Below are 19,959 nucleotides of genomic sequence, written 5' to 3'. Positions count from 1 at the left end.
CTGCTTCAAGGTTGTATATGGTTAGATTTTTGGACTTATGTGTAAACATAAGAAGTATATAATTCTTTATGCTTATTTTTTAAAATAGATTCTAACTTTTAAATGTTTTCATCATATTCTATAAAGCCTTAAAGTTCAACATATCAGTACTTGATGAAAAATACCTGTTCCATGTTATGCCTAAGATGTTTGATATTCAGACAGTGAGGTTAAGCTTAACAGCCTACATTGTATGATAATAACAATAAGCTTGTCTTCTGGAGGGTTAACAACCTAAGTGTGCAGACCAAAATTAGAAAAAAGGAGGGCCACAAGGAAAGCCAACATTTTGGCCCTAGCCTTCCAAGGTCAATTAAGACTCAGGACACATGAGAACTTGTACTGTAACATCATGTAATTCAGTAGTGTCCCAAATTTTCTGATAAAGGAGATTATGGAACCAAAAAGGAAAGTGATCGATGATGTAGAGTGTGTCTAAGGAGAGTCACATGGAGAGAAAACATTCTCTCAGGCTTTCACAGGGAGCACATTGGCCAAGCAATGGCCTTGACTCATCCACATGGCTGACACTGACAAAAGTTCTACAATTTGAGATACAGGATCTCAGGATAAATCCTGAGGGGATTTTACTGACCTTCTCAGACCCAAAAGCTACAACTCTTGTTGCATAGGTCCTGCTTTACCTTGGTCTTAACCATCCATCAGAAAAGTATAAAAATGAAGTATAAGAAGTAAAGCCATGCTGTTATATTGAGCTGTAGGGGACTCAGGTCAACAATTTCTGACATTGCCAGTCAAGCGGAAGACCCAAATACTATTATGGACTACTGAACTCTTTCAGAATATTTTGCTGAGTTTACACACTTATAATAGTTTAATGATGGAACTTAACAAAAAAGGGGATACAGGTGAATGTCCATTTTGTATCTGTGTATTCAAAGTGGTTAGGATAGATATATAGTTACATTCTCTTAATGAATAGAGGGATTTGCTCTAATGTTGTTTGTAAATAGGATATCAAGTCCACATCTTGTATAGCAATTAACCACTAGGAAGACAGTATGCAATGTGTTAATTATTGAAAGTGTCCTACCAATTTGGTTTGAAACTGTCTCATTGCTATTTGTTTCTCAATAAAACTATGGAAAAAAAACCTGAAGACTTTCAGGGAAAACAAAACTCAGCTTTGGCTCACATTTCCCCAGCCCACCCCTCAGCATCTTACCCTAATGGTATAAGTCCTGCCTCCCACACGGTCCCGGGCTTCCAGAACTACGACATTCAGGCCGGAATCATGCAGAAGTTTGGCTGCTGCCATACCTGGAGGAAAGGACATTAAGACATCAGGATAAAATATATCACAGGAGTTGGGTGTCGTGGCATGCACATATTATCCCAACCTGGAAAAGTGAGCAGGGGGATTGCAATTTTCAGCCTGGTCTGGGAAATTTAGCCATTTATCAAGACTCCATGTCAAAAAATAAAATAAAATAAAAATAAAAAGAGGTCTTGAGATGTAGCTTGGTGTGAAGGCCCTGGGTTTAATTCCCATTACCACACATACACACACACACACACACACACACACACACACACACACACACAGTAACAGGGTCTCCAAACAAGCTCTTTATACTCGCATATTAATTTGGGTTGGGCCTTAATTCAGTCATACAATGCTTGCCTAGACTGACCAAGGGCTTTGGTTCCAACTCCAGCTTTGCAAAAAAATTCTGGTATTAATTAATTTGATGAATTCTTACAACAATCCAAAGAGAGAGGGTAATGACAGTTCCATTCCTGTGGCTAAGGAAACTGAAGCAGAAACAAGTGTGCATGATCACATACAGAGTAGGTGGCCAAGCCAGTTCTGCTCAGCATCTATGTTGGTGGCCACCACACTGTCCTATCTGCCGTGGGGCCTCAAAGCCACCCTAATTGATGATCACATGGCCCATGTTTGCACAGGGAAAAATTACATTTCAAAAGAACTCTTTTTTTTACTTTATCCAAATCACCATGTCTTGAAGACACACTTGAATTTGTGCATTAATAAGAGTCCATAAAATGTGAGCCCATGGGAAAATGCACAACAAGTCAAAGCTTCAGTCACCATTGGTGGAAGACCTTAAAGAGGAACCTCATTTTTCAGAGAGATAGATATGACATTTCGTTACTTGAATTAATGTATTTTCCCCTCCCTGTTCTAAGGGCAAGGCCTAGGTTTCTAGTTGGTGCCAAGGTAATGATCCCAAAGTCCATGCCCATTTGTGCATGCACACACACACACACACACACACACACACACATGCAAGCATGCATTGCACAACCTAGATTTAAAAATACAGGGCTTGGAGTTTTAACTCCAGCTTCCTAATTTTGCCTTCATAAGAAAAACTTCTGTTTAAATTCAGAACTGCAGACAATTTAATGACATTTCTCTTATCAAGCATCAGTTCAACAAATGAAATACCATGCAGCCATAGTAACGGCTGTTATCAGTGAGTTCACATGAACTGCAGGAGCAGGTTGAGGCTTAAACAAAAGGGTGAGACAAATACAACATCACTCATATGCACCAGTATATCAGATGCCATAAAAGCAGTTTCTTTCAGTAAATGCAGTTATCTAATACTATCTGATATGTCGCATAAACAGTTATTAAAACAAACCAGGGACTTATCAGACCACTGAATGAAGTTCTCTCAGCTCAGGTACCTTAAAACATACTAAACAGAAAATTAAAAACATATCTTTAAGCAAAAGTAAGTTGTTGGAAATAAACACCTTGTAATTTCGCTCACTCATACTCATGGGAGGGTTGCTCCAAATGTTTGGCATCTACAACCAAAATGATTTGGAAAACACATGGCCCAAATATCAGTGGTTCAGGGAAGTCACTGCATTTTGGGAGGAGTTTGGGGTACCTAAATACAAGGAGCTAGAATCTGACCAGGAGGCAGACATTGCTAAGATTGAGATTGCTAAGAAGACAAAGATGTCACAAGACTGCTCAGTGATGACTGATAAAGGATTAAGGCTTTTACTGCTCAAACAATATGCAAGCAGTGAGTTCTTCAGAGCCTCCCAGCTCACCAACGGGTTTGCCCAAGTGGTCCCTTCTTGGTTGGTGGTTTGGAACTTCTAATACATTTGCCTTGGAAACAAAAATATGAAAGATGGTACATTTCCTGAGAAGCTTGGGAACTGTCAAGTACAGTAAATTCCCTTTGCAAAAAAAATCATAAATTAGCAGAAACAAATTATCCTTAAAAACATCAAACAAGGTAATTGGCATGGTTGGAACACATTTCCTTCACAACATAACATAATTGTAGTTTAAAAAAATTCAAGTACCTGTAACACCCAAAGCCTGTCTGATCTCCACCACAAAGTTGAGAGGTATTTTTAGCCTTATTTTAAAAGGAAAACAATAGCAACTTAGAGACATTAGTTTATACAGTCAGTAAGTAGGAGAGTCTGTGTTCAAGTGCAAAGAACTCTTTAGCCACCACCTTTATTTAGATCGACACAGGAAAAACAAAAAATACGATAATAATTCTATACACCAATCCTTGCAAGTGTCTTAAAATACTATCTATATCCAAGTGTAAAAATCTTAAACTTTTAGTTTAGGTTTTTTTTCTTTCTTTTCTTTTTTTTTTTCTTTTCTTTTCTTTTTTTCTTTTTTTGAGACAAGATCTCATTGTGTAGTACAGACTGGTCTTGACCTCACAATGACCCTCCAACCTTAGCCTCTCAATTGCTGGGATTATAGGGCTGTGCCATCACTTGACAGCTCTTTTAGATGTTTAACTTTTGCAAACAATTTAGGAGCATGCTTCTAGTATCTCTACACTCCTCAAAAGCTAATGAAACTTGAATTTAATATGAAGCATCAATTAATATTTCACAAGAAAACAAGAAGCAGTCTCTTTGTGCCCCTGGTAGGCATTCAGATAAAGAACTATAGCTCAGAACGCACAAATAATAGTCGATTAATATCCAATGTCATGAAATTATAAACCAGTGCATCTCTCTTCCTGAGTAGCTCACTTAGAAGAAGTTTCATGAAAGTGATGACTATTATCATTTAAGATTGGATACTTATTAATATGTAATACCCTTCTCTGACAAAACTAAACAAAACAAGGGGATACAAGTGAAGGACCATTTTATATCTGTATATACAAAATAGTTAGGATAGATATACAGCTACTTTCTCTTAATTAATTGAATAGAAAGATTTGTTCTAATAGTGTTTGTGGAAAGGATGTCATGCCTGCATCTTGTACTATGAATAAGCACTAAGAAGACAACAATATGCAATGTATTATTGAAACTGTCCTACTAATCAGTTTTGAAACTGTCTCATTGCTATTTGTTTTTCAATAATAGTATTTAAAAAAATGAACATCTGGAAATCAGTGCTATGCCGCATTATTAACATAACACATTTTCAGTTTTGTGCTGTGGAAACTGGCCCGAGTCTACTACTGGAGAAGTCTAGAGAATATATGGTACAGGAGATGAGGAAGGGGCCTCTTCAAAGTGTCTAGAGTGGGAGGATCTGAAGGGAAAGAAGGGTAAAATCAAAACCACCGCTTGCCTCATTCTTCCCTTTGTCAATCTGTTTCGTGCCCTTCATATGGAAATGTGATATTTAACACAAACTTTAAATATTTTCTGATGTAAAGTTAATTGTCTTAAAAACACTACAAACATCAGTCTGTCTATACTTCACAAGTTTTTTTTTCTGCCAGTTTAGAGTTACCAGAAAGGGTGAAGAGGACCACTATAACCAAAATTGATAATGAAATTCACTGTACCTCAAGGTATCTCTAACCTTCTAATCCCAGTAAACAATACAGGCATTCCCTCATGACCTATAAAAAGCCAAGAATATGCAGATAGCCCTCATCACTCTGGTCATTTCTGACACAGCAATGGTTTTATGAGGAAATTCTAGAAACCACCAAATGACTTTCTGATCAAAGACCTGGAATTCTTTGATGTCTCCAAAGTGAACACTTTTTTTTAGTTACTTAAAACAAATACACAAAAAAGGGTCTGGGGTAGGAAGAAAAACATTCTCAATCTGAAGTCAAATTTCTGAAGGAAAGTGATATTTGTAGATAAAATCCAAGTGTGAACTGTTAAACTTTGGCACGGAAGACTGTAAACTGTTAACATCATCATTGAAACAACCGACCTTTTGGGCAGCAACTGTGTGGTAGCTCTTCTTCAAGTGTTTCACATATAACAGATTCTTTGAAATTCCATGGGGTGGACAGATACAGAGATGAAGCACAGTGAAGCCAAATGATGTGCTCAAGATCACACAGCTAGCAAGTGGCAGAGCCAGTATTTATATCCAGGCAATCTGACAGTAGAATACATTCAACAGTGAAACACTGAAAATGTCCCCCATAGCATTGATGTAGGCAGCTGAATTAGATAGAAATATTATAGGCAGTCAGATACAGTAGGCCTTCAAGGGAGACAGTACAGAAGACAAGATACCTTGCAACTGTGAGAGAGACAGATGCTTAGGCTGTGGGCCACACCTAAAGACCAAAGATCAACCACTTACTTCCCTAAAAATAAGCATGTTTGATAATCATCTTGAGGAAGCCAGGAAGAGTCACTAATCCAACCCTTATAGGATAAGCCCCTCTTCTGTATTCATGCTCGCTTGCTATGTGACTCGCTTTCCCATTTCGTCCTGGATTTAATCAATTTTACTTGAGCACTGTGCTTGTAATCTTACTGGTTGACCACAGTTTTGTCTTACCTCATCTGTGAGTTCCCATGTTTTCCACTTTAGACCCACCTCAACTCATGGTTTTGCTCTGTAAAAATCCTTAGAAAAGGCAGATTCCTGGGCACCTGTGCAGGTCCCCTTCTGTCCCTCTGTTAGACAGAAGTTTTATTTCCCCCAATGAATATATTCTGCTCTTAATCTCTATTGTTCTTAAAATCCATTCTTTGGTCTTAGAGAGCAAGACCTTGGCCCAGATATCTTTCAGGTTGGGAGTTTCATTCCCCTACATCAGCATCATACACCATCCCACACAGGGGCGCTGAAATTGTGTGATTTACAAGAAGGCTTGCATCCTTGGCAGGTAAAATTCCCTCGGAGTGAATGCAGCCCACATGAGTACAGATAACTTGGCTAGCAGAGTGGAGACTGGATTCTATCACCCTTTTGCTGCATCAGCTGGGTGCTCATGAAGCTCAGAAAAGTTATTTCCTGAATGATACATCCTTAGTTATCTATTATTTCTCTCCTCAATGCTGGGACACAGCTGGTACTTAAATGTTTGTTCAATAAATGTATTCAATGCCTTCAACAAAGGTGGTACTTAATTAATTTTCAATAAACAAATAAATGGCTACAGAAGTATCTATGTGAACATTAGCACTTTTAATGCTTTATAAGAAACTACAATATTTAAACATAAAAACTGATTTCTTCTAGTCATGTTGGATACTGGTACTGGATATTACTTTTTCAAAGGGAAAGAAAGCCAGCCAAACCATAATAACAACCATCTCACATTTGCACAGCAGTGCAGAGTTTTCAACACACACACACACATTTGATCCTTAACAAAACCCTGCAAAGTTGGCATCATTTTGCCCATTTCTCAGAGAGGAAACAATAGTCCCAAGAGTCAAGGGCTTACTCTGAGTTACACAGCTAGTAACCAGGTCTGAAGCCTAGTTGTGTTTCTTCATCCTTTGTGGTTCCCATTAGCTTCACTACCTCCTATAACTTACAGTGCCTTGGGCTGTTAAAACAAATTCTGGAAGCATGCAGAATTTTGAAATCAGAAAGTTTTCTTTATTGCTACTTTCTTGGAAAGAAGACCTTTTGCAGTACTGGACAATAAGTTCAGGGTCTCCATGCTGAGCTACACCCCAGGCCCTTTCTAAAAACGTTTTTTGGAGACAGGGTCTCACTAAGCTTCGCAGGCTGGGCTCAAACTTTCCTCTTGGAGCCTATTGGTGTAGAAAGCCCAGGAACACAATCATTTGGTGGAAAATCTGAATGCACAGGGAAAATCATTTGAGGAAAAATCTGATTGCCTCTCGAGGCAGCTTTCCTGCTACATATTATAGGAGGTTTCACCTCTAGAGTTCAGCCTGATTCCTCTTACCTGAGAACACACCATCACAATTTTTGGGAAACCTGAAACACAAGGCATAGTTGATACATAGATGATGGGATATTTGTGTTATCACTTTAATAACTGAAAAACCCTACAATGACATTATTTACATCTTGTCCCCCAAATTTGGAGGAAAGTCTCCAAATCTTCTTGGTAACCTCTGTTCTATTTTCTCTAAGATGATCAAAATATATAACACAAAAACAAATGGCAATAGCTTGTAAAACAAAGGAGACCTTTATTGAAGCCTTGGGCCATGGGATGATTTATGTTCTTGTAAAGGATAAAAAAAATCAGGCTTCCATAAGTTGCCATAGAAACCTATCTCCAGATGCAGCCGCTTCGAGATACTAGAATAAGATTGTTTTCTGAGGCCTTTCAGAATATGTCTAAAACCATAAAAATTGTTTCTTCATCATACTTTATATGCAAATGACTGCATTTTTCTAAAATGTCACCAATCAGAATGCATCTTGTTTCATATCCAACCTTTTGTCTTTACCCTTTGTTGTTAGAAAGGAGTTGAATATCTTTCATGTATTGTAATTGTGATCGACAAAATTTGTACTTTACCTCAACACGCTTTCTCATGAATAAAGGAAGCAAACCCAAAAAGTACAGTTTTATCTTTCTCAAGTGTGGATGCTATACTGTTGAACTTTTACTCATTTTTGAAACTAGTCTATGACTCTTAATTCACCAGCTTGAACTCCTCTTTGGAGCTAGATGAACTATGAGTGAATAAATGAACACACAGTCTTTCAAGAAATGTTTTTTTTCTATTCACCACCCCCATCCCATTGCTAGGGATTAAACCCAAGATAAACCTTCTCCCATTCAGCTACACATGCCACCCTAAAATTGGTTTCTAAGTATCAAAGATAGTCACACGATGTTGCGATAGTTTCCTTGACAGTGATCTGAAAATGAAATATCTTCTGGCCACAACAGTGGGCCTACTATAGATTACTAAAACAGTTTTTAGATTCATGAAGTTCTTTGAGGCAGAATAAAAACTGGAACATTACCAGGCCTGGAAGCTCACCCTGTCCCCAGATCTCTCTGTCTCTGAAAACAAAATCTGTTATACATGGCACGAAGAGAGTTGGAGGTCTATATCTCCATTAAAACATCCCCTTTCACCAAACATGAGATGATAGGTTATTCATGTGAAATTCTACAAGGACAGAATTGAACATAATAGGCATTGCCAAGGAAAAGGAATTGGAGTGTGGACTGATGAGTAACTTGGCCCTCCCTCCATCTTCTGGGTGCCTAGTGAGCCTTTGGGACCTGGTCCAATAGGTTTACTTTGCTGGTCCCTGAAATATGTCTGTAAAACAACAACCAAGGCAATCAGCAGTGTGCCAGGATCAGAGTGGCTGGAACCCAGCCTGGTTGTAGGACTAGGTAGAATACTGCCCTTTTGGGGAAAGTGCTCTCTGCCTCATAGGCCTTTTCCTTGATGTATAACCTCAGGCAAGTGTTTCATCTTTCTGGTCCTCACTTTACCCTTGTAAAATAATACAACTAAATTTAACCCCTTGTAGTCTGTGATTAAACTAAATAACACAGGATGATGATTTCACATGAAATGTCATTACACAGATGGTGTCTCTATGACCCCAAACACTGTCATGTGGAACTTGAAATTTGGGTGACATCAATGGTTGTGAATAAAACTATGCAATTTTATATTCACAAAGGTTGAGGAAATGTTGATCTAAAGCTGGTAAAGTATAGGAGTGTGTATTATTGTAGGCAGCTGAATTAGATAGAAATATTACAGGCAGTCAGACAGGGCCAGGCTCTCAAGGAGACAATATGGAGGACGAGGTGACTTTGAACTTGGAAAAGACAGACACTCTCTATGGGCCAGACCTCAAGACAAAAGAGGAAGCAAACACAGCTATATATGTCCCTAGAGATGGACATCAGGGATTGATATTATAAATAGGCATCAATCACCTTGAAAGGGCCCAGATGAATCACTAGCCCAGCCCCCAACAGGAAGAGACACTGTCCCATATTCATGTCCACTTGCTGCGTGATTCCCTTCCCCATTTGATCCTGGATTTAATCAATTTTACCTGAGCAATGGTGCTTGTAATCTCATTGGTTGACCATAGTTTTGTCCCACCTCATGTCCACCTAAACGAGTTCCCACGTCTTTTCCACCACCTGAGACCTGCCTCACCACTTGGTTTTACTCTATAAAAGTCCCTGGAAGAGACAGCTTTCTGGGGACCACCTGCTCGGGTTCCCCCTTCTGTCCCTCTCTCAGACAGGAGCTTTCTTTCCCCAAAAATATATATTCTACTCTTAACCTCTGTTTGTTCCTAAAATCCATTCTTTGGTTTTAGACAACACGAACTCTTCTCAGGTACTTTTCAGGTCAGGAGTTGCATTTTTCCCCTATATCATTTGGAGGTCATCCACTGATAGCATTTTCCCCCCTATATCATTATGATAATTAGGGATGAAATATCATGATGTCTATGACTTATTTTGAAATGCATCTGAAAACAAGTCAGGTTGATAGAAGGGTAAATAAATGGATCAATGAACTAATGTAAATATAGCAACAATATGAATTATAGAATCTAGTTGGTAGATATCTGAGTTTTCATTGTATACTTCTTTGAAAATTTTCATAGTAATGAAATTCTGGGGGTGGAAAGAGTCAAGCTTTTATTAAGTTAGGCTTACCACAGCCTTAAAGTATCATATAACTCTAGCAGGAGAAACTACATATACTATTTATATAATTTCTTAGTCTTTATTACTTATTAGGGTACAGGAGATAGAAGTGATTTTTCTCAAGGGCAGAAATTTCTTATGTATTTTTGGAAATGTACCTAAAGCAACTGGTCAGTCTGTTGAATGTGGCTCAACTTGATAGTGGATTTGCCCAAAAAACAAAATCCTCCTCCTCCCCAAAATTCAGTGTCAACAATGTCTTTGCCCTTAGGCTATGCCCTATCAAGGAGTTGATGTCTAAAACACAGCTTGCTTCTAGGAAAAAAAACAAAGGGAGAGGCAGCACATGGGTGGGGAAAAGGGTGAAGCCAAGGTTTAGTCATGATATGCACTACAACACTTTGATCAACAACAGACCATGTATATGACCATGGTCCCATAGATTATGCTGCCTAGTGACATTATAGCAGTTTAGCTCATGTTAGACACACAATGATGTTTGGGCAACTATAACAGGCTGTTAGTATCAGTGACTCCATCTTGTTTTATTTCTGTTCCTTTTCTCATCCTTAGGCTACAGACTTCTTAACTCCACATTCTTGTGATTGTACTTGTTTTTCTGAGCTGACTCTAGGAACTGGCTGACTCAAAACAGGAATGTCTTGCCCTGAAGACAAACAAAAAATATCATCAAGAGAAATTTACCACCTGTGCATGGAACCAAACTGTCCAGACCAAGATCTTGGAAAAATGCTGATGTTTTCACGTAGCCCCTAAACTGATCCTCATAGAAGCATCCCCTACTTACCTGAAGAAGTAAGTGGGAGGTGTTGAGAGAGATGCCCCTGCAAGCCAAGGAATGCCAGGATTATGAGCAAATCACCAGAAGTTATGGAAGGGACATGGACAGCAGAGTGATATGGTTGCCTTCATAGCACTCAGAAGGATCCAAGCCTGGCAGTTCCTTGATCTTGAACATCCAGCCTCAAGAACTGGGAGACAACACACTTCTGTTATTTTAAGCCACTGGTTTGTGTTAGTTTGCTGCAGCAGCCCTAGCAGACACTGAGGAAACCTCATTTTCCATATTATGGTAACTTTGTTGTTAACTGCACTTATTATGGGAAGAAGATGGTCTTAAAAGTCCTAGTTAGTTAATTAGTTTAGGCTGGCATGTATTATGCTGTTGGAAGTGTGGGGCTGTCAGTAGAGGGTGAAGGATCACAGAGGGAATTTCTAGAAGAAGTTCTATTTCTGGTGACCTATTGAACTTGGAGAACAGGGTATTGACCAAAATAGGTACTACATAGAAAAAAAGAGTGAGATTCATTGTGGAAAAGGCTCAGGATCAGAGCTCCAGCCTTGGAACTGTGAACAGCACACTGAAAGGAGAAGCCTTTCACCGTTCAACGCAGAGCAGCAAATAATGAACTTGTGTGGATAATCGAGAACCTAGGAGGAACAAAGCCTTCTGTGGTGTGGACCAAGAAATTAGCCATTGCCAAGATTATACAAATTCTGCTTTATATAAATTCCACAGCATTTTTAGAATGTCTGACGTATAAGTTTCTCGTTAAACTCTAAAGTGAAAAGGTTGTCAATGACATTTGTGTAACTATGAAGCTCATCATGAAACACTGTGGCATCAGAGTCTCATTGCTTTTCTTAGTGTCACGAAAAAGCTGTGACTCAGTCACACACAAGAGGTTCTATCCTGTCAGCACAGGTGCTCTGTGTCTCTGGGCACCCAGACAGAGGAACCTAGTGGCAAGTCAAGAATGTGAGTTTTAGTGGGAACAGACCCTTCAGAAACATGTGTGGCTGACAAAGGTTCTACAATCTGAGGTACAGGATCTCAGGATAAATCCTGAGGGGATTTCACTGACCTTATCAGACCCAAAAGCTACAACTCATGTTGCATAGGTCCTGCTTTACCTTGGTCTTAACCATCCAGCAGAAAAGTTTAAAAACGAAGTATAAGAAGTAAAGTCTTGCTGTCCTGTTGAGCTGTAGGGGACTCAGGTCAACAATTTCTGACATTGCCAGTTAAGCAGAAGACCCAATACTATTATGGACTACTCAACTCTTTTAGTATATTTTGCTGAGTTTACACACCTATAATAGTTAATTGACGGAACCTAACAAAAAAGGGGATACAGATGAATGTCCATTTTGTATCTGTGTATTCAAAGTGGTTAAGATAGATATATAGTTACATTCTCTTAATGAATAGAGGGATTTGCTCTAATGGTGTTTGTAAATAGGATCTCAAGTCCGCATCTTGTACAGCAATTAACCACTAGGATGAATGTATGCAATGTGTTAATTATTGAAACTGTCCTAACAATTTAGTTTGAAACTGTCTCATTGCTATTTGTTTCTCAATAAAATTATGGAAAAAAACAAAGGATATTTCAACTCAAAAAAAAAAAAAAAAAGAAAGAAACATTTGTGGAAAAAATCTGTCCTTTAAGGCCTTAACAATCACTTTAAAACCAAAGTAAAAAAAAATGTGAGATGCACCAGTTCTGGCACTGAACCACTGGTCCCAATAATCACAGGCCAAGAAGGTTCTTTTTCAAATCTAATTTGAAAAACTCATGTTAAGACGAAGTTGTCCCACCCCAGCAGTGTGTAAACCTTGGTCCACATAAAGGGTGCAGACCTATGTTCAATGTCTAGCATATTAGGTAAGCATCTGTGCACAAACACATGCTCAAAAACACAAATGGATACACTCATTGCTAAAGCAGCATGCATGACCAGGAATGTCACCCAGGGATGGGGGCAGCAATGCAAAAGCTACTTCTGTTCCTTTAATTCTCTTTGAGTATTGGATTTAACCCTCCTAAAATAAAGTGCTATAAAACTTCCACAATATGTAACTGTAGTTCGACTAGGAAAACAAGGACTTCTGGAAGTTCTAACACCAACAGAATCCTTGAACTTTACTTTATTGACTCAACTGGAGCAGACCTTCTATACAAATTATAAACAGATCAATAAAAGGCCATGAAGCAAAAGTACAAGCGTAGCTGTCCTAGCAAGTGTTATCAGAAGGGGATTAGGTCCCAACAGTAGGAACTGATAGTTAACCATCCTTGCTTTAGCAGCCTCAGCTAAAGTCTGACTTGCTAGCAAAAACCTAGATAGTAGGAAACAAAATATAATCTCCTTTACTAGGGAGTCAGCAAATGAGCCAGGGTTCAGGAATTTGCACTTCAAAATGCAAAAATAAACAACAAGATAAAACTCTGCATGATATTTTAAAATTGTTTAACTTGTCTTTGTGGAGTAGAGGTGGTCTTCTGGCTGGACTCTTTGTGATCTTCCTGCTTTAGCTTCTCAGGGTGCTGGGATTACAGGTACACAGCCATCAAGCCAGCCTAGTTCATTCAGCTCTTTTCATGCTGAGAAAAGATCCCACTGAAATCCTAGTGTCTTCAAATCCCATTATATCAGCTTTTGCATCACTCTTATATCTACCTTCCCTGTATTTTCTCTTATGTGTTCCACTTTACTAAAATTCTAACTATGTTTTTCTTCTTTTAAAATAGAAAGCAGGGGGTGCTGGGCATTTCCATGTTGCTGCCATCTTGGTATCAGCAACATTTATTGACTTCAAAGTCCCCTCCAGCCCCTTGCCATTACCCATTTGCGAACCATCTACACATAAAACTGAAAGTCAGGAAAGCCTGACAGCCCAAAAGCATCTTCCTAGAGTGCTTTGGTGTGTCTCAGCCTGGCCTCTGCTTTCCCAAGAAAGGAAGATCTGGCCACAAAGAATGTTCTTCCACATTTGTGGCTACAAAGTAAGCTACTTCCACTTCCCACTTTCTCAGTCTTAGCCCCTGGAACTTATGTTTGTTGGGCTTATCTTAGGGTTATAGATAATGTCTCCAGCAAGATCGCCTTCATTTGTTATTCCTTGTCATGGTTTGTAAACCCAAAGCCGCAGGGAACTGGGCAGAAAGGGCAAAGTGTGAAGCAGGCAGTTGTAAGACAAAAGCTATGAGCATGAAGACTCTGTGCCAAAACAAAAGAACAAATTTTCAGACACTGGAGAGCCAGCCCAAGCTCGTGAGAGTCTTGGCTTATGGGCTACTGGTTTAGAATGTTTGCTCTGAGTTTTAACTAGGCCTTGCTTCATTTCTGCAGATTTGGCTTCAGGAGAGGACACTGTTTTCCTGGGTTCTCACTAACCAAGTCAGCTGCCTGCATAGTGGCAAAGATAAGGATTCTTCCTATTTTAAGCAGAGGTTTGAAATCTTAATTTTTAGGTATTTATAATGTAAGGTTCATTGACCATCCTGAAACTAATGAATAATCAATTCTTATACATTTTCCCAGGGATTTTTCTGCCTTATTATTTGGACCTAATTATCTGCCCAGAAGGTCAAGCCTAAAAACTGGTCTTCCTTGTCCCTTATTTGATCTTAACCATAATGCACCATCTGGCCCCTTCTGATTTCTTTAGCCTCTTCTCCTTCCACCCCCACTCTGCATTCTGGAAGTAGTAAACCACCTCTTCTGGGTTCTTTCTGTATTCTGGCTTCAGGAGAAGATGCTATTTTCCAAGGTTTTATTCTGCTGAAATTTCTCTTAATCCCACCTCATACTCAAAACATAGTTCAGGTATCATGACCTCTAGCCACCTTGCCCTACCTAGCTCCCAGAGTGTGCCAGGAGTCCCAAGCAGGGGTTTTCACCACTATGAGTACTTCATCCTTACTGGATCACCCACAGGAAGAAGAAGAGAATCATAGAAGGCCAGGAGATGGCAAGCTGAGACACTGTTTGCGTCTCAATCCACAAAAATTATTTTGGAAGTACTACAATTTTAAGGGTTTTTTTCGCACAAATTATTTTTGGAAAGAGGTTTTTCCTGTTATTTTATAGCAACAGATTTGAGATAGGTTAAAACCTTTCCATGTCTGGCCAAAACCCAGCTGGTGATTTGATAAAAGACTTAACAGAAAGCCAAAACAAGCTGGCAGTGTTTGTGAAGACAAGGCCTCAAATGGAACTCAGATGAAATTACTTACACTTTTATTAGGCTTGATTCTTTTTAGAGAAAAACAGACTTAAAAAATAATGATAATTCTAGATCTCAGTAAGAGGCCCTGGACTCAGCTGTTAGAGTCAGTATCAGAAGAGGAACTGGCATATAAAAAATTAGCACCACTGCAAAGATTTAGATAAAAATAAAATATCTATCACTACCTGGGGAAATTATTCCAGGGATATCCATACCTGAGATCCAGTTTCCCCACTCACTTTAGGACATCTGCTCAGTTGCCCCATAAATCTAGGTGTGTTTAGTAAGAATACTAGATGTCATAGTCAGCAATGGGCCCCCACCCTAGCCAATCCGATTGCTTTAACTAGCATCTCATGTTAAGTTGGCTTTGTATTACTTAAAAAAGGAAATTTTAATTACTCTATTAAAAATTAGGCATCTTTCATATTCTGAGTCTGCCACTGACTATGTGATGAGATTTATTCCCTTCTATAAATCTCAATTTACAGAACTATAAAAGAGTAAAAGTGTTTTTCCCTACCTTATCAAGTAATAGTAAAAAGAAAATGACATGTGTAGTACTCAGCACAACACTCATTCATGGTAAATGTCTGATAAATATACTAAAGAGTAAATGAATCCAATAACTTATAAAGTATTTGGCTTTAAAACTGGAAGAATTAAGGTCCAAACCATGGAATCATACACAAGTAATTCTTTACTTTTCCTAATTCCAGTTTATAAAATGAAGACTATGCCTTCCAGGCAGAGTTGGTACAAAGATTATGTGTGCAAATGGTCCTGCTTTGCTACCTTTCATCTCCAACAAACCAAACTTTAGCCCAATGTTCCCTCTTAGCTATAACCCTCTCCTCTGAAGCCCTTCATAGTACTTCCTCAAGGGTAGTTAGGGCTGGGAGTGTAGCTCAGTGGTAAAGCACTTGCCTTACAGACAGAAGGTCTGAGTTCCATCCCAGCACTGAATTAAAAAAATTTTTTAGAAACAAATATAACTTAAAAGCAAGAATAATGTGAATAAGCTGCCTCTATTTCCCCATCTCTCTCCAGTCAGGTTTTATCCTAATGATTTTACTGACTGCTGTTGTCAAAGACATTAGTGATTTTCCAAATGCCAAATCTAATCTTGTATCAATCTTTTTTTTCAATTATTTTTCTTTTGTGGCCAGCTCAACCTGCCCTGGGGACGGGGATGGCATGGCCTGTGGTGCCAGGGATCGAACTGTGGTCTCAGCACTTGCCTAAGCTTGCCTAAGCAGGTGCTTTACACCAGCCCCCATTTTGTATCAATCTTTGCCCTTAAATTATCTGTTCCCTTAGCAGCTTTTGGTCACACTCTCCTCCACCCACTATCATTACATTCTTTCTGTGCCACACATTTCTCCTTTCTACCTAATTCATTGCTTCTCCTCAGACTCCATTTAGAATCTTTCTCCTGTTTCCATCCTCTAAAGATTGGACAACCCAGGACTCAGTTGTTGAACCTTTTCCTTTATTAAAAATTCAGAGGTGATCTCATCCAATTCCATGGCCTGAAAGCTGCAAACTTAATATAAACTGCCTATTTGTGTCTTGAACTTGAAGTTATATTACATGCTACTGTGATAAAATCAGCATGGTACTGGCAACAAAAACAGACCTGAGGATCAGTGGAACAGATCAGAAGATGTAGACACAATTACAAACACTCAGTCATCTCATTTTGATAAAGGGGCCAAACATGTTCATTGGAGGAAAGATAGCCTTCTTTTATAAATGGTCTTGGAAAAATTGGCTTTCCAGATGCTGAAGGCTAAAACTAGATCCAGGTCTATCAGCACACACTAAACTAAAGTCAAAATGGATCAAAGGTCTAAATATTAAAACAGAAACAATCTATTGGAAGAGAAAGTAGGTAGACATATTGAGGATATAGGGGTAGGCAGAGAGTTCATGAACAAAACCCAAACTGCACAGAAAATACTTCAAAGAATCAACAACTAGGATCTCATCTTATTAAAAAGCTTTTGAATAGGAAAAGAAATCAATGACAGAGTGAAAAGAAAACCCACAGAGTGGGAAAAAAAATTAACCAATTGTTCTTAAGTCAAAGGACTCATATCCAGAACATGTAAAGAATTTAAAAAAATCAGGCCCCCAAAATTCAAGGACTCAATCCAAAAAAATCGGCATCTGAGACAAATATATGTTTCTCAGATGAAGATACACAAATGGCAAATAAATAATGAACAAATGTCCAACAACATTTGTCATTTGAGAAATGCAAATTAAAACAATATTGAGATTCCATTTCACTATGAGAAATGGCTATCATCAAGAAATCAACCAATAACAAATACTGACAGTGGTGTGGGGATAAAGAAACCCTTCTCCACTGTTGCTGGGAGTGTAGACTGGTGCAACCACTACGAAAATCAGTGTGGAGATTCCTCAGAAAGCTAGGATTAGAGGTCCCATTTGACCCAGCTATTCTCCTTCTGCATATCTTCCCAGAAGAATTGAAAACATCATACCACAGAAAACTGTGTGCACCCATGTTTATAGCACCAAATTTGTCATAGCTAAATCCTGGAAGCAACACAAATGATCATAAACTGAGGAATGGATTAGAAAGATGATGTATTTTTATACAATGGAGTAATAATCATAAAGAATGCTAGATAAACTTGAGACTTCTGTCAGTAAACTTGAGACTTTTGTCAGTAACTTAAGACTGTATTCATATGTTGTCTTCGTAGCAGTAATTCATAATACAAGATGCAGACATGATATCCTGTCCAAACACTATTAGTACAAATCTCTCTTTTCATTGAATTAAAAGAAAGTAGCTGTATATCTATCTTACCTATTTTGTATATACAGATATACATGCAATGTATTAATTATTGTAACTGTCCTACTAACCTGTTTCAAAACTGTCTTATTGCTATTTGTTTCTCAATAAAATTAATAAAAAAGTAAAAAGACTGTATTCATTAGTGAAATAAACCAGACACACATGTGTAAACATTGTATTACCTCCATGGTGCGAAAAACTGAAGAGTAAATAAGGTCTAAAATGGTACTGTACAATGGGAAGCAATTGTTAAAAAGGAAAAAGGAATTAGGATGGTGGAAAGGGGAAGGGAAGAAAGGAAAATGAGAGAAAAATGCAAGTTATACTATTAGTATCTTATTTCATAAAAAGGAAGGCTTGCACTTATATCATTTGGAGAATTTTTATGCCCATATCGTGTATTCTGAATAACTACTTTAAAAATAATAATCTGCTATGCATTAACTATTATTATTCTCCTATCATTTCATTATGAAATTTTGTTTTATCTTTTTTTTCATCAAATGAAATTAAAATGGAATGGAATGAAATAAAGGTTGGACAGCCCCAGGACCCAGTTCTTGAACCTCCTTCTCTATTTCAAACATTATAATGGCCCAGTTTTACAAATTAGTCTTTTATTAGGGGTCTGTGAAGTGAGACTGAGCCATTTAAAAAAGTAAACATAAGTCTTTGCATTAAAGAGCGGGTGCTCAGCAACACAGATCTCTCATTCCTAAAAAGCCATCAGTATTTAAAGTCAGTGCCAACTTAATTTAGGGGTCTAGAGCTAGGAAATCTGCTGAAGTTATTCTACCTCATCATTTATCATTAGTCCTAAAAAAATAAAAATATAAAAAGTAATGTGTTCGATCCCTGGGCCTGCCATGCCAGCCCCACCCCTGGAGTGTGCTGAGATGGCAATTAAGACGACGTGGTGGTGTGTGCCTGTAATCCCAGCTCTTGGGAGGCTGTAAACAGGTGGATCTCTATGAGTCCAATCTAGTAGTGTGACCCAGACCACCCTGTAGACCCTTCCCTAAGATACAAAAATAAAAAAGTACTGTTTAAGTTTATTCTCAATATAGTCTATTTATAGCACTTTAAGAATGGCATTAGAAGTTTATTTAGATAATTCTGACTTAGTGGCACTGACACCCTGAAAAGAAATTTTATTTGCAGTTAATTAATATAATGAGGTTATATGTTAGGTGTTCATCTCAAGTTTTGTGATCTGAATTAAATGGTTACGCTTGAAAAAAAATTCACAGGTGATCTCATCCAATTCCAAGGTCTTGAAGCTACAGACTCAATATATAAATTGCCTATTTGTATCTTCAGCTGTGCATTAATCACCTCACACTTACCATGTCCCAAGCAGAATACTTGAGTCCCCTCTCCCAAAACAATTCCTTTCTCAGCTTTTCCATCTCAATAGTGATACCACAATTTACCTAGTTTTTCAGATCAAAAATCCAATAATGGTCCCTGGTTCCTTGCTTTACCCCTAACTGCTCTGCTCTATAATTAAAACACAAGTCATCTCTATTGCACTACAGCTATTTCACAGCACCCTTACTATTGCCACATCAGCCTCAGATGATATTGTCTTTCTTTTGGGGCATAATAGCCTTGCTTCAAATCTTGCCTTTCTAAGATTTCAATTCACACAACAGTGTATCATTTAAAACAATGTCAAACTCAAGACACTGCCTTGTTTCAAATCATCCAATGATTTACATTGCAAACAGGAGATCCCATCCCATTGGTTAATGTGCAGGGCCCCATACGACCCCACTCTTACCTAGTCACTTTGCTTTAGTATTCTTTTTTTTAGGGAAGAGCCTACAGGGTGTTCAGGGTCTCACTACTAGATTGCACTCATAGTGATCTGCCTGTTTACAGCCTCCCAAGAGCTGGGATTACAGGTGCATGCCACTGTGCCCAGTCTCAATTGCTCTCTCAGAGAACCCCAGGGTCAAGGCAGGCATGGCAGGCCTGGGGATCAAACCCCTGGCCCCTGTGCCTTGCCTTAGTACTCCTTGCTCATCACACTTCAGCTACACTGATTTTCCTTCTGTTTTCTTTTTTTCATTTCCAATCTGAGTTCCTCTATCCCTTTCTGCAGTTGTTTCTTTATTTCAGAAGCCATTGATTCATTGATTTCAGCTGTGTGATTCCCAATTTGTTCTGTGTTAGTGTCCTCTGCACTTGTTATGGGTGAACTTGGG

General features: G+C 38.5%; 1 protein-coding gene across 1 annotated transcript in view; it reads right to left on the bottom strand.

The window, feature by feature from the left end:
• The window catches only part of Maob (monoamine oxidase B), a 175,231-nt gene that overhangs the window by 100,787 nt on the left and 54,485 nt on the right, over positions 1-19,959 (bottom strand). The window contains exon 2 of the mRNA XM_004645314.2: positions 1,226-1,320. Within this exon, the coding sequence (XP_004645371.1) occupies positions 1,226-1,320 (95 nt within the window). The remainder of the gene's footprint in view (positions 1-1,225; positions 1,321-19,959) is intronic.

Source organism: Octodon degus, unplaced genomic scaffold, assembly GCF_000260255.1.
Source record: "Octodon degus isolate 3935 unplaced genomic scaffold, OctDeg1.0 scaffold00223, whole genome shotgun sequence".
NCBI lineage: Eukaryota > Metazoa > Chordata > Mammalia > Rodentia > Octodontidae > Octodon > Octodon degus.
This window is presented reverse-complemented; position numbering and strand designations above follow the sequence as displayed.